Source organism: Eublepharis macularius, chromosome 6 (genome assembly GCF_028583425.1).
Source record: "Eublepharis macularius isolate TG4126 chromosome 6, MPM_Emac_v1.0, whole genome shotgun sequence".
Classification (NCBI taxonomy): Eukaryota; Metazoa; Chordata; class Lepidosauria; order Squamata; family Eublepharidae; genus Eublepharis; species Eublepharis macularius.
The window spans coordinates 134434599-134450961 of NC_072795.1; the positions used below are offsets into that span (position 1 = coordinate 134434599).

General features: G+C 44.9%; 1 protein-coding gene across 1 annotated transcript in view; it reads left to right on the forward strand.

Moving 5' to 3' along the window:
• Window positions 1-16363, forward strand: part of LOC129332906 (heparan-alpha-glucosaminide N-acetyltransferase-like) — a 365907-nt gene that overhangs the window by 264882 nt on the left and 84662 nt on the right. The window contains exons 12-13 of the mRNA XM_054984210.1: window positions 4760-4884; window positions 11660-11786. Coding sequence (XP_054840185.1) covers window positions 4760-4884; window positions 11660-11786 — 252 coding nt within the window. The remainder of the gene's footprint in view (window positions 1-4759; window positions 4885-11659; window positions 11787-16363) is intronic.

A 16363-nucleotide genomic window follows, 5' to 3' on the forward strand; every position in this document is an offset into this window, starting at 1 on the left:
GGGCGGAACAGCCTCCCAAGGCCCTTGTCTCTGCCCTCCCAGCCAAAGCCTGGATTGAAAGGAAAGGGTGGTGCTGCCTGCCTGCCTCCCTCCTTCCAGGGCGGCAACTAGTGCCCCCCAGCTTTAGCAGCGTAGCTGCATGCCGGGAAGGGTCCATATTATCGTTAGAAAAATGTGCATTCAGTTTGCATAATGCAGTATTGTATGAGCCTATGAAGTTTCTTTATCCTGGGTCAGACTATGGTCATTTCCACACGTCCCAGCATAGCACTAAACTCACACAAAGAGGGCATCTTCCTGGAGTGATTTCTGACATCATCGCGCCACAAAAATTTGATGGTGGTGCAATGACATCAGAAATTGCGCCAGGACAACACCCTCATTGTGTGAGTTTAGTGATATGCTGGGACGTGTGGAAATGACCCATTTGTCCACCTGGCCCAGCACTGCCCACTCAGCCTAAACAGTCTGTTCACTTGCCAGGCAAGTGTCATTTGTCACTTGTAGTGCGACCCTTAGGTGTGCAGGCTTGCTGGACAGTCAGCTTGCCTAGAGGCATGGCAAAGCCAAGTGAGAGCATGAAGAAGACAGCAGTGGCAGAGCTGTGTGACCATCTCGCCCAGTGATGCAAAAGTGGCATAGCCCCTCAACCTTGCATGCCAGGTTGTGGGGAGGAGCTGAGAGATTGCCCCTCAGCCCTCCACCTGGCTGCTGCTGCCTCTGTTGGCTGTTCCTCTAGCTCCCCCCGTGCTCCAGATGGCAGCAGCCACACATCTGGGGGGACAGGCAGTTGTGCACCATCACCACCACCTTCTTGCTCTCTCCTCCTTTCACAAGAGGAAGATGGCAACCTGGTGGGCAACTCTACATGGTTCTGCTGCCACTGTCTTCTTCCTGCTGTTGCTTGGCTTTGCCACACCTCTGGGCTAGCTGGCCAGCCAGCCCACATGTCTAGGCTGCCTTGCTGCATGACTCTTCTGGATGGGGCCTCACAGCTCTGTGTTAAAAAACTACAAAACAATTAACAATGGCCTTAGTGGACACAGGGATAAGCCTGTGCCAGCCATCGGGTCTAGTTTGACCCCCAAACTCCCAGCCTTGCAGTCCATCCTCTTTAAATGGTGATCGAGCCTGGAACTCCCGGTGCTTATCAAACCTAGGCTTTACCTCTGAGTTGCAGCCTGTTATGATCTTCACTTTCTTTAGGGTGGATTTTGCTTTGAATCTCCCCCTTACACCCTCTGGGTAGTTTGCTGCCACCAGGAATATATTATTCCAAAATGTTTTATTTAAATTTTCCCTTTTGTAACGTGTTTGAGCGTCAGGCTCCTTCGTGGTTCTATGTGGCCCTGAGGATAGGAATGGGAGATAACAATGGGCCAAGCTACACATGACGAATGACACTTGAATGGCAAGTGTATTTCTCCCTGTTCACTTGCCCTCCACGCAATCCACTTGCCGTTCAAGTGTCATTCGTCATGTGTAGCTTGGCCCTATGACTGCTACTCTGGGATATAACAAAACAAAATAAAAGTTTATTTTTTAAGAAGCGTATTGGTTACATAAAAGTCGTTCTTAGTTCTTCTAGCTGCTTCATCCAAACTCATTCATACAGATCTCTTGTAAGGCTTCACACACAGTTAGCCTCTTTCTCTAGGCTCTATATTTCTCTCACAGAGAACTCCTCAGACAGCACACAGACAGCCTGTTTTCTTTTCACTCTCCATCCTTTCTCTCTCAGGCGCACACACAGTTTGCCTGCTTCAAATAGAGTGAATATAGTCTCCCAGACACACTCAGTTCAGGCTTCCCCTCAGGTTGCCTTTCCCTCACAAATACATGAACACCCTCAGGCTGCTCACAGCTCGCCTCTCTTGCCCTAACTGAATCCTTTTCTCTCCCTCAGTAACTGAAAACTGCCTTCACTCCGCCCACTCTCTGTCATCAACCAATCATATCACTCACTCATCTCTCTCTTTCACCCCCCCCACTCTTCACCTATCTCACCAAACATTTAAAGACACAGGCACCGATTTCTTGAAATCATTACACAGCCCCTTTCCACATAACACCTAATGTGACTGCTTCTTAGGATTGTCTTTATGTGGCATAGTTTAGATTTCCATGGCACATTATTTTGATTTTATGCATGCATCTGACTGAGTGAGCTCTGGTTTACGAGAGTTTGTGCCGGAATGAATATTTTAGATGCATAAAAGCATGCATCTGATGAAGTGAGCCATGACTCACAAAGCTCATGCTGGAATACATTCTGTGCTAGCATTTCAGGTGCCACTGGACTCCTGTTTAATTTTGCTGCAAAAGACAAATGCAGCTGCTTCTTTGGAATTATAATCTAATTACCATTACTGTGAGACAGTTATAAGATGCGTATCAACTTTTTGTTAGTTCTAGAGGTGAGTTACTTTGCATGTTAAAAGGATGTGAGAAATAATAAAAGAGACAATCTCAGATTATGAGTGCATCAGGAGGATTGCACCATGCTTTATACACACACAAACCAGGGCTTTTTTTCAGCAGGAACGCGGGGGAACGGAGTTCCGGAACCTCTGGAAAATGGTCACATGGCCGGTGGCCCCGCCCCCTGATCTCCAGACAGAGGGGAGTGTAGATTGCCCTCTGCGCCGCTCCAGTGGCACGGAGGGCAATCTCAACTCCCCTCTGTCTGGAGATCAGGGGGTGGGGCCACCAGCCATGTGATGATTTTCTCCAAGGGCAACCCACTGAGTTCCACCACCTCTTTTCCCAGAAAAAAAGCCCTGACACAAACACATGCCTGATGACTGACACTGGTTGTGTTTTTTCATCCTTTCTCTGCCCCTTACTGCTGTTCTGCCAAGTTTCCCCCCTTCCAGTGATTTACCATTCTGGTGTTCCAAACTTCTCCAAACGTGCCTTTGGAATTCACGATGAGGGGAGAGTGATTTGGAGCAAAGTCACTATTAGGGAAAGTGTTTACGCGTGGACACACGTGCCGTTTCTGTCTTGCGATTCTTTCTTCTGAAGCCTCTGGGAAAGCAGCCCTTGGCCTCTTCTTGTGTGCACTTGCATGTGACATGTAGTTTGACCTTCACCGCAAGCTTCTTAATGTTGGGACTTGTCCTTCTCAAGGCGAAGACTGATGTGACGTGTTACAGGGTTTGGAAATGTCCTCGCTAGTTTAAATACAAATGCACTCTATTCTTTCCATTGGACAATTCCCAAAAATGGCTCAACATGTTTTCAGTGCTCTTCATTTCAAACTGGGGGGAAGATAGCTAAGGGGGAACTTATTGGTTAGCACCTGTGTCTACACTCAGTGGCTCAATCCCCAATTCCCAGAATAGTTTTCTGGCTGTTTTTGCAACAACAAAAAACTTTGAGAGAAAGGATATTTATTTATCTAAATGTACTTACTCAATTTTGAAATGGATTTTGAAAAGTAGACAGTCTGAAGTATGAGGGGAAGGGCATGACTGACAGGTCGTCATGACTTGTTACCGTGTTTAAAGACAAGGCAAATTCGAAAACAGTGATTCTATTGTGGGAGAAGGTGCTACTAAAACTACTGGGAAAGGGTTCAGGCTCAGAAAAGGGAACGGGTTTCCACTGGATTCCAGTTTGAAAGGAGCAAGATGTTAATTAGGGGAAGCACTGCAAAGCCTGTTCCTGCACTGGCAGAGAAGTGAACTCGGTGACCTCGCTGCTCTCTTCCCCCTTCCTGTCCCCCATCCATTTCCTCTTATCTCTGACTTGTATGATTCTGTTTTAAATTTGGTTTCGATGCATATTTATAGACCACAGCCTAGTATCTTCTCATAGTGATAATGATCTGCTAATAATGATAAATAATGATGAGCTAAGTAGGTAATTACCCAGCAGTCCACATGGACTCAATAGACCCTTTTACAGGCTGCTGGATAACTGTCTTTTAATAACTGACTAAATATATGTTTGCATTAGAGAGGGCAACAGGCACTCAGGCAGTGCTTCAAAATGATGCATAGATTTTATCTTTCCTGCCCTTGACCGGTGTTTCTTTGATCAGACAGAGTGTGCTGTTCTTGATTGTACTGTCAACATCAGCCGTAAAAAATTTGGAACCATAGGTACAAATCTAAAAAGAAAAGAGTCCAGTAGCACCTTTAAGACTAACTAACTTTATTGTAGCATAAGCTTTTGAGAACCACAGCTCTCTTCGTCAGATGCATCTGAGGGCAATCTCAACTCCCCTCTGCCTGGAGATCAGGGGGCGGGGCCACCAGCCCATGTGACCATTTTCTCCGAGGGCAACCCACTGAGTTCCACCACCTCTTTTCCCAGAAATAAAGCCCCGAGAGAGACAAATAAGCATCTTCTGTTGTTTCATGGGTTCTGTATGCACTTTCGGACATAAACAATAGGGCTAGCATCCTGTGCATTAAAAAAAATTGCTCACCCAATCTCCTCCCTAGGCTTGACAGCAAATGATGAGGTACCTAAAAGCTGCACTTGCTTTCCATCAAAGAAAACAGTGGAGGATTGCCTTCAGCTGGGGGTGGAGGGGAATCTCTCAAGCGAAACCACAGGAACTGGCTGGCAGATCCTAATGGCTTCTTTCACTGTCCACTAGTTAAGAGACCCATTTCTTATGAGCTTATAGTGGGGGGAGGGATAAAGCGTACTATGTTTCTAGCACAAATGCTTCCTGAAACGGCCAGACATATTCTCCTGAGGTGTGTGTTTTTTTTTGACTGTGTGAATTTCCTTCTCTTTGAAGTTTGGTAATTGGTGGGCTGCAATCAGAGACGTTATTCTCTACTGGCCAGAGTGGATTATCATGGCTGCCCTGGAGACCCTGTGGCTCTGTCTGACACTCCTGCTTCCTGTGCCGGGATGCCCCAGGTAAATGGGTGTGAACGAGAGATTTCTTACCACAGTATAGTGCGCGGTCCTGTAAGATTTTTGCAAATAAAAAAAATAATTTCTAAGGTGCTCTTTCACTAACTCACTAAAAGGAAATTTCCTAAGTAAACATCTGCAAAAGAATCAGTTACATAATAATAATAATAATAATAATAATAATAATAATAATAATAATAATAATAATATTCAATTTATATACATATATACATGAAGAATAGATTATTCCAAAATAGGGACTGGTGGCTAATCTCAGTTCTTCCGGGGCCTGGATATTCTAAGGTTGTGCCTCTTACCTTGTACTGAGGAGAGCACTGAAGATGTACAGGAGTTTGCGACAGCTGTTCTCAAATTACTAATACTACTACTATTATTATTGATGATGATGACAATGACAACAACAACAACATTTGGTTTATATACCACCCTTCAGGACAGCTTAACACCCTCTCAGAGTGGTTTACAAAGTATGTCATTATCCCCACAACAATCGCCCTGTGAGGAGGGTAGGGTTGAGAGAGCTCCGAGAAGCTGTGACTGACCCAAAATCACCCAGCTGGCTTCAAGCGGAGGAGTGGGGAATCAAACCCAGCTGTCCAAATTAGAGTCCTGCCGCTCCTAACCACTACCCCAAACTGGCTGGAAGTAAGCAGACTCTGAACGCAGACACCACAACTTCTTATTCTGCATCATGATCCTTAAGAGTAGTAGAACCAAAGTACACGTGATGTTGGGGAACTATGAACAGATCTGATGTGTAATGTAGCTGGAGAGAAAGTCGCAAAGGGAGGCAGTATGAATCAGGGCTGCAGTGCTCATGAAGGGGAGGTAGCTCTATGCTGCTCTGTTGTTTCACAACTGAAATTAGCCATATTAGGCTACTTTAAACCCTGGCAGGGAAAAAGAGAGGCACGTTTAAGAGTACCTGTGTTTTTTGCTATCAGGGTCTTAAAGCAATTGAGGGCAATTTTGATTTGAGAAATGTCATATGGGAAAGAGTAAATCTCCTCCTTTCCAAGATTGCAGCCTTGATCTATAATGGGGTGTCTCTCACAAGCTGCTTTTCCCAGCTGAGTTGTGCCAGGGAATCAGATTATAGATCTCCAGGATCATGAATCGTTTGGGCCCATATGGTTGCTTTCCAACTTACGCAGACTGAAACGAGAAAGTTCCAGTTCTGTCTGTCTCCATCCTAGTTCATAATGCAACTGCTGTCTTTTAGACAAGATTCTCTGGAAAAGTCACTAATGCTAGGAAAAGTGGAAGGCAGTAGGAAAAGAGGAAGACCTAAAACAAGATGGCTTGACTCAATCGAAGCCACGTCCTCCAGTCTGCAGGATCTGATCAAGTCTGTTAATGAGAGGACGTTTTGGAGGTCTTTCCTTCATAGGGTCGCCAAAGGTCAGAGGCGATTTGACAGCACATACCACACACACTTACACTACATCCTGCAAGTAGATTGCCTAATAAGGACCCATCTCTTAACCAACTGAGGAAATGTCTATCCATCATCTGTGATTGCTAGCAAACCACCGCCTTAAACAAAAGATGGGCAACTCTACTTTGACACCACAGGATAACAGTTTTGTTACAATATTAAGGAAAGAGAGAGAAAAGAATATTATGGGGCAGCTTTTTCTCTCCACTTGGTAGAAAAGAACAGAAGTGCAGGAATGAAGAAGGCACGTGAGGGCAGCACCACACATTTTGTACAGCTTTCACAATTGCTGTGATATACCAGCCTTTCCCGTCCCAAGCCACAGGAAGTGTGGGTGACATCCATGGCTTGGATCCTGAGATCCGCCATCAGAAAGCCTTGATGGTCTGAGATCTTGCACTGCCTTAGGGACTATGGGGTACTTAAAGCTGCAATGGCTGGGGGGCTGTAGTGGGGACAGGAAAAGGAAGGAGATTGCCCCTTTTTTTCTTCTGGCGCATGTAGAGCTCTGCTTACAGAACAGAAAGAAAGGAGAGATTTTGTCCAGTTCCCCACTATAGCTGCAAACGTTTCTCAGAATTTTTAATGCACCCCAGGACATGAATCCTTCAGATAGGCCCTTACAAGGCAACACTGTCATAAACTACATGTCTTGCTGTTTTATCATCCTACTATATAAAAGGCTAACTATGTTCCAGACAACCTACTTCCTACCCTGATGCACCTCCAGAGGGCGCTGCTGTAGAGAGAAGCCCAGAAGAGGCGCAGCCAGTCCCTCCAAGAGCATGCTGCAGCGGGAAGCCCAGGACAGGATCAGGCGCGGAACAGGCAACAATGCCTGCCTCCTGCTTTCACCCAGCTGGGAACAGCAGCAGAGCAGGTGGCAATAGCCACTACCCACCTTCACCCAGCTGGGATCAGGAGCGGAGCAGGTGGCAATGCCTCCCCCGCCATCACCTGACTGGGATGAGGCATGGAGCAGGAGGCAATGCCTGCTCCCCCCTTCACCCAGCCAGGATCACAAGCAGAGCAGGTGGAAATGCCCACTCCCCTTTCAACCCACTGGAATCAGGTGTGGAGCAAGCAGCAATGCCCACCTTCACCCAGTTGGGATCAGATGCAGACCTGTACAGAATCAGGCAAAGAGCAGGAGGCAAATGCCCACCCCCTTCAGGCTGGGATCAGACATGGAGCAAGTGACAATGCCTGCCCCCACCTTCACCCACTGGGATCAGGCATGGAGCAGGAGGCAATGTCCAACCCCTCTTCACCTGGCCAAGACCAGGAGCAGAGCAGTTGGAAATGCCCACTCCCCCTTCACCCTGTCGAGATCAGATGTGGAGCAGGCAGCAATGCCCGCTCCCCTTCTCCCAACCAGGATCAGGAGTGGAGCAGGTGGCAATGCCCATCCCCCCTTCACCCCGCTGGGATCAGGCACGGAACAGGTGGTAATGTCCCTCTGCCTTCACCCAGCTGCATTCAGCCATAGAGCAGCTGGCAATGCCCCCCCCCCTTCACCCAGCCTGGATCAGTAGCAGAACAAGTCGCAATGCCTGCTCCCCATTCAACTTGCTGGAATCAGGCACAGAGCTGGCAGCAATACCCCCCCTCACCCCATTGGGAACAGTTGCAGAGCAGGCAGCAATGCAGCCCTTCACCCAGACTGAATCAGGCGCAGAGCAGGAGAAAATGCCAGCCTCCCCTTCACCCAGCCTGGAGCAGGTGGCAATGCCCACCCCTCAGGAGCAGAGCAGGTTGCAATGACCGCCACCCCCTCACTCGGCCGAGACCAGGAGCAGAGCAGGAGGCAATGCCCCTCCCTTCACCCCGCTGGGATTAGTCACAGAGTAGGAGGGAATGCTTGCCTGCCCGCCCCCTCCTTTCTTGAGCCCGTTGTATTTTTTCTCACAACAGGCTTTGTTACTAGCTTAAAATAATGATCTAGCCATCAGCAGACATGGCTGGAGGTTTGGAGAAGGGACTGCAGCAGAGTTGTATGAGAAACAAGGATTGGGGTTTGTTTTAATATGAAAAATAAATATTCACTTTGTGAATAGTGCAAAATGGTATTGGTGCTTCTAACAATGTGGTATAGTGGTTAGAGTATCAGACTAGGATCTAGGAGACTCAGGTTCAAATCCCCACTCTGCCATGGAAGTTTGTTGGGTGACTTTCAACCAGTCACACACATACACACCTCGTCTACCTCACCAGATTCCTGAAAGATAAAATATCAAAGGGGAGACTTGGGGCATTTTTTTCTAAATGGCTCTAACCTGAGCACTCCTATTGTTATGCTGATATTAACCCATCTTAGCACACAATTAAGTAATTCAGAGACCTTTGGAAAGGATTCCAAATCTTCTCCAGGCACAGAACAAATGTTCTGGGGAGGGGGGAAAGAAAAACATATTGCACTGGATTCTTGATGTATCTATTCATTTACTTCATGTATACCCCATCTTTCTCCCCAACGGGAACCCAACATGGCTTACAACGTTCTCCCTTTCTCCATCTTTTCCCCTGTGAGGTAGGCTAGGCTGAGTGTGTGTGACGGGCCCAGGTTCACCCAGCAAGCTTCTGTAGCAGACTGGGCATTTAAATCTGGGTTATTTCCCAACACTAACACCACGGCACAACACTGTCCCTACAACATATGCAGATCTACTGCAACACACCTACACAAAACACATACATATATATCTATTCTCCTTCTGAGTCCAGATTTATCTTTTAGGGGGTACAACTTGAAATACTATACCCACCCCCCAAGGTCTGACCAGCTACCAAGAAAGGACACAGACATCTACTGAAAAAAAATACTCATGAAAAGACTGCAGACAACTTGTCTTTTGAATCAGAAAATTAATTTATATGCAGTTGTCAAGTAACCCAAACACTGGTTACAATCCAGTGACCTGGTAAAGTGTTCTAGTCTCTGGTTCTCAAAAGTACTTGAAAGCCCTTTGTTTTGAACAGGTCTTGTGTAACCCAGAAGATCCCTGGCTAGAGACCCCTCTCCTCAACTTTCTTTTTCAATTGGAGAGTTAGGCAAAATCTTGCTATTTTACTGCAGACCAACATGGCTACCCACCTGAAACTATATGGTTGAATCAGAAAGTGAATGATGTTGCGATTGTTTTATCCATTTCTCTACTGATGGCCATAGCTTGATTTGTCAGGTCAGACATTGTGACAAACCACAGCCAGCACATATCATGTTTGCCAGCTTGCTTTGAACCATGGTTTCTAATTCTCATTTGCTGATTAACAATAAACCATGGGAGACTATTTAAGAGTCTTTGGACTCCCAATCTTTGGCCAGTTGCCCTAAAGTGACATTCATATTGTTACAATGGCTTATGGAATATTGTTGTTTGTTGGATGTGAACGTATTGTAATATTATTGATCACTGTACGTTGTTATTTATTATAAGCACATTGCGCTTTCTGATGTTGGTCATGAAGTGTATATTAGAATGAACTAATTTCTGAATAAAATCAATTTGACCAAGTACTGAACTCTTATTGCAAATGGGCCAGAGATCTGTCTTCAGTATCCTGTTCTCCATAGCCTGACAATGACAATATATAAATTAAATTGGGTGTAATTACTGAATGGTGTATGTAGCACTTTAAAATTCTGATTGGTGTTATAATTGAAAACCCTTTGACTTTTATATTTTGTAAAGGTAAGTAGCCAATTGGTTTGGGTGCTGGAACTCTTTTCTTTTCCTGTTCATTCAACCCAGTGGTCCCGATCAGCCGCTAAAAAGTGCTGGAACTCTATGGTTTGATGTTGGTTTCATTGGGCTTGCAATGGCCCTAGGTTCTGCCTGGCATCTGTGAGTGACACTGGTTCTGTTGGGCTTGTAACAGTGTCCCTTGCTTCAGTTCTGCTGGGATTCTCTGCTTCGCCATTGTTTGTGCTGTGATTCTCTGATTTGATGTTGGTTCTGTTTGGGCTTTGTTGGTTCTGTTTGCTTTGGGAGGCTTGGCCAGTGTGATCGTTCTCGTGTGCTTGGCTAAAGCTCTTTTTTAGGTTTCTATCTTTGCCCGGGAAAAAGCATTCAATAATGGTTTCCCTATAGGAAATAAAGTAGAGTGGCTGAGGGGCACTACTTTAGGGGCCCATAGAACTGGAGCCCTTGACTCAGTCAAATTTAAACTTGGGGGGGGGGTGTCTTTAGTGGACAGGCAGGACTAGGTTCCCACAATTTTGGGGTAGTTTGCTTTAAAAGCTGTTTTTCCAGCTCCCTGGAAAGATTCCCCCTTAGAAAATAATGGGGCTGAATATTTTCAGAATTCTGAATAAAACCTGAATCTAAATACTATTTTGGGACTTGCATAGTGGGAATACCAATATATGGTACAATAAAAATATATATGGTATACTGAATACCTGGATTTTTTAAAAATCTGATTTTTAGTGCATGCCCCTAGCTAGCCCAAGTAAAATTATTATATTTCTGTTTCACAACTGGTACCTACCCTGTGTGTGTGTGTGTGTGCATATGTGCCATAGAGTTGCAACTGACTTATGGTAAGCCCAGCAAGGGGTTTTCAAGGTGAAACCGCGGCAGAGTCTTCCTTGGCGTTTGCCCATCCAAGCACTGATCCTGCTTAGTTTCCAAGATCTGACAAGGTCGGGCTATATCATGCAGCCTTCCTTCCCAGGACTTACCCTACAGGTCAATAATAATTCCAATCTGCTTAATAAGATTTGTTTGAAATTCATCAGATGCCTTTTTTATTATATCCTCTTTGCTGAGAAAAGGCTAAGAATTTGGTGTATGAAAAAATGTAGCTTGGTTAGAGTTGCATCTGTGGAGTAAATATTGACACAATAGAACTGATTTTTTATTCCATCCGTGATGCCATCTTCCATTGTTTGCAAGAGATGAGGGAGAACAAAGGCATATATCGAACATTTGAATTAGCTGAAATACGTTTTGTAGATATTTTGCGGCAGATGGTACACCTCAATTAAAGAAACATGATTTCAGTTTGCATTATTCTAATGCATTTTTAAAAATTATATTCTGTTCTGGGGGGAAGATCAAAGACACAACAACCACAAGAACAAAAAGGTGGTTGCAAGAATTAGCAGAGCTTTGGGGGCATTCTGAGATCAAAGAAATCATTGCATTTAATGGTGCACATGTAGTCAATGCTATCTGGGGTTTGAAAAGAAACTCACTAATTCATTTCCAAATTCTTTCCATATCACTCTTATCTAGTGACAAAAGATTTTAAAAAATCAGTCCCAGTGCCTGGGGACTCGACAGCTGCAATTACTATTTTATGTTCTCTCTGCAGAGGATACCTGGGCCCTGGGGGGATAGGAGATGATGGAAAATACCCCAATTGTACGGGTGGCGCAGCAGGTTACATCGATAAGTGGCTGCTTGGAGAAAACCACATCTACCGCTCTCCTACATGTAAGGTAATAAATTATCTTTAGTACTGGCTCGCTTGGTGAAATCTTTGTTAAGTTGCGGGCTTGGGCTTGCTCTGGCTTCCCTCTCCATCCTTCTCCTTCCCTCTTCAGACATTAACCAGGTGCAGCCAAAGGGATTATTTATTGAGACATCATTGCTCTATTGATTTTTTTTTTAATTTTCAAAAGAGGGAAGAAATCTAGTATCAGTGTAAATGGTTGACCACCAAGATGTTCATTAAATTCAAAAGCAGTCTCATCTCTTTGGGATTTACCTTTATATAAAATATCCTAAGGACACCCCAACTAGATTCGAGAAATGGTCTGTCAGTTTGGTCTCTGGCATTGTTTGGATCCAGATGTTTCTGGAAATTTTAACACCTCACACCTCTGAGTATTATGACGGAGCATTCATTGGTTGGCCTCCACTTAAATACAGTTTTAAGTCACTGAGTAGCTAAATCATGGATGGCCAGCCTCTGTGTTCCTGGAGGGCCGCTCCGTTCTCACTCGAGGAGAGGGGGGCACCCTGCTGCTTGGCTGCCCCTTCTCCCATGGTCCCTGGAGGCAGGTCATAAGGTCCGTCCTTTCCCCAGTTCTTTTTCTGCCTCACTCCAGGTGCGGGACTCTGCTGGAGCTCTGACTCCCTTTTGGCCCTTTTTCCACTCCGGAGCTCCTTAGGTCATTTTTTTTCCCAACATCCCTTCAGTGTGTGTTTTTTTTTTCCTTTTCTCTGTCCCAGTTTGAAAAAAGAAATGGTGTCCATCTGTTCTGCTCCATCGCTATTGTGTAGTGACTCATTGCCAGAAGCCCCATGGCTCTGTCACATACATATCAATCTTTCAATCGTCTGAAAAGGAGACAGCCGCTGCACTAGAAAGCGACCTTGGAGCCGTCGTGCCTAATGACTGGCCTAAACAAAAATGGAGGAGCAAATTGTCTGCTAAAAGCAACACTGTCTAGCAGTGGGCTGATACTGAAGGCACTCAGTCTGGCTGCAAGGATAGTTTTGGTGGGGAAACTGTAGCTCTCTGCTGCAGATATCGCCAGCAGCCCACTTCCCCTGTAACTCTCACCAGACAGATCAGGAGGTGGTGAGTGGACAGGAGAATCCTGTTTCCCTCCGAAGAGAGGGAAAGAGTCATTGCTGCCCCACCAGATGTTCAGGAGTGGCTGACCAACTTCTTTAATGATGAAATGAGAGCAATCTCAGGGCAGAAAGGGGCCTCTTCAGGTGCCCCCTCCTCCCAAACTGGGGGCCCAGGCTTCTCTTGCAGGCCCGCTTCCAGTTACCAGGAAGACCTCTCAGCCTATTAAGGCAGTGCGGAAAAGCCTGCCCACCCCCCCGGCTCCCTGGAATCAATCTCTGAGGCCTTCCCAGCTGGAGGAGATGCTCTACAGAGCACTCTGCGTTCAGAGGGGGAGGGAGGGAGGAAGACCCACCTCAACAGGCCTTTCAGGCTCATAGGCTGTTCTGGCACGATGAGTTGCTGCCCTTACTCTACAGGGCTCTAAACATTCTGCAGTTCTCCATCTTGAAAGGGGAACCAGAGCCAGATGAGGATGATGGAGATGGGGCCGTTAAGGTGTTTGGCACGTTACAAGCCTTCCCTTTTCCTCATCTTTTCACCAAAGGGGTCAAGGAGGAATGGGCTGAACTGCCTAGTCAGCACGGCAGTCCCACATGAAGCATGCCAAGAAACTCTACTCCTTCCCTCCCAAGGTCTCGCTCCTCCTCAGAATCCCTGCTGTGGATCCTGCAGTGGCCCATGTGGTCTCGGGTGTAACCTGACCTAAGAAGAGGGAAAGCTCCTTAATGGATTCCACAGATTTTAAAAAGTGGGGCAACCCTCTACAGAGCTCAGGCTGCCATGGCCTACTCTGTTAGAGCTCTTCAGCCTCCTCACTCATGGCTAGAGCCTCCGTTATGTGGCTTCATAACCTTCTGAGGGAAACCCCCTATTTGTCACGGCAGCTTACTGACTACCTCTCCAGGACAGCGAGAGCCTCAGCATTCATAGCCAATGCCAGTTTCAACTCTGAAGTTTTCCTCAAAGGCTATGGCCTCGACTGTGGCGGCAAGAAGGAATCTGTGGCTAAAAAACTGGACAATGGATGCCACATCCATGGCCTTTCCTTGAGCGTAAGCTTTTTGGTGCTGCCTTGGACGAATTTTTATTGGATTAGAAACATATAATAACAATTATAATCACAGTCTTTAATTTTTTCTAATTCTAACCCCCTCCCTTTCCCCCCCCTTTTTGTTGACTTCCAACAGTTTTCCAACCCCCTATCCACTTTCCCTCTACTCCCTTCATACTTATTTTATTTATTTATTATAATATACTTTCAGATTCTTCTAAGCACTATTTCCACTTCCTTTCACATATAGATTGTCATATAAATTGTCATATAAATAAACTCCTCTTAATCTATCTTCTTCATTAAAACTACTAATAATATTCATTTTGATAACCTGTGTTTTATCTTACTCCTTCAAAAAGAGTCCAGTAGCACCTTTAAGACTAACCAATTTTATTTTAGCATAAGCTTTCGAGAATCAAGTTCTCTTCGTCAGATGCCTGATACAGAGACTGCTTTTACTTTATCATACCATAGGTATGCGTGCCATCCAAATAATTTTTTGTACAAAAATTTTTTTTGTAATTTTTTGGAAATTACTGGAAGCTTCATTTTCTCCAGATATGCGGCTATCGCATCTTTATTCACTTCTTTCTTATCATACAATTTAGCGTAAAATTTATAAAAGGCTCTGCTAATAGCGACCTGTTCCAAGTGTACTTTATTGTCATCACATATTTTATTTATTATCCTTTTCTCCTTTCTTTTCTTCAATTGCCATGCCAAAAATTTCCCAGGTTTATTCGCCCCTTCAAACGACTTTTGATTCAGTCTTTTAAGATTCCATTCCAGTTCTTTATTATTCATAGCCGTCAACTGCTCCTGAAGGATTTTGATATCCTGATATATTTTCTTTTTCCCTGGTCTTTTCTTCAGCTGTATTTCTTTGGCTTTTATTTTTTCCATAATCTCCTGTCTCTTCTCCTCTTTTTTCCTTCGAAGTCTTCCATTTAAGTCCATTAATACACCTCTGATTACTGCTTTATACGTGTCCCATACCTTGTTGGTTGGTACTTCTTGATTCATGTTGTACTGTATGAAGAATTTAGTCTCCCTTCTCAACATTTCCATATTTTCTCCCTCTTGCAACAAATCCTCATTTATTCTCCATCCTTTTCTCTTAGTTCTTTTTCCAAATTTCCACATAATTGGGTTATGATCTGAGCCTACCATGGGCATTATTTCTGCTTCCTTAGTCCAAAGTACTAAGTCCTTTGAGGCCCAGATCATATCAATACGCGATAAGGTAGAATGTCTTGCAGAGAAAAAGGTATATTGTCTGCTTGTGGGATTCTGCGTTCTCCACACATCTTCCAACGCTTCCTGTTGCATTAATCCAAAAAAAGTCTTTGGTAATAGTCCTCTTTTCTTTTGTGTAGTGACTGATTTCTTATCCTGTTCCAAATTCATAACTCCATTGAAGTCTCCTGCAAGTATTATCTGATCATGTGAAAGTTCATCTAGTTGCTTCTTTAAATCCTCAAAAAAGCACTCTTTAGCTCCATTAGGTGCATATATTCCAATCACCAACACTTTCTTTAAATTCCAAATACATTCCACTGCTATAAATCTGGCTTCCCCATCTCTAATTATCACCTTTGGCTGCAGCTCTTCTTTTATATATAATACCACTCCCCTTTCCTGGCCTTTAATTTTTCATGAAAACATCTCAGCACCTTCATGTTGCATTCAGACAGACAACACCATGGCCACGGCTCATAGCAATCAGCAGTGATCTTGGACACTTCAGCAGGAAGCAGCTTCAATCATGAAATGTTCACAGAGGCATCTAGCATCCCTCTGAGTACAGGGCATCAAGGGTGCCTCCAACATGCTGGCTGATTGGCTTAGTTGGTCTTGCCTGGATCAAGAGGAGTGGTCCCTGTCCCAAATTCTTTTTGAAGAAATGACTCACTTTGGTCAACCCTGTGTAGGCTTATTTACCTCTCCCCTCAGTGCAAAGACAAAGTGTTTCTTCTCTTGCGATGACTGTATACAAACAGAGAAGACAGATACTCTCCTATCCAGGTGGCTGCCTGGACTACTTTATGCTTTTCCTCCAATCCGACTGATCTCCAAAGCACTGCACAACCTCGTGAGAGTGAGCAGTGATCTTCCTGGCTCCACATTGGTTTTCAGACCTCATAGCACAGTCAATTTAACCTCCCATGCATCGTTTTAGCTTACATCTCTTAAGGGCTTAAATCTTCTGATGGGATTACAGCCACTCAAGTGCAGCCACCATGGCTGCTTTTCAGTTCTGGATATCTGTAGAGCAGCCACATGGACAGGTATATCGACTTTGGTACTCCATTACAGAATGGACTCTTATGCAAGATGGACAGCCAGCCAGGGCTTTGGAGGCTGTGACTGGCTGGTTGAAACAGAGCAGACTGAAACTGAATACCATGAAGATGGAGGTCCTTTACCTGGGATGTGGG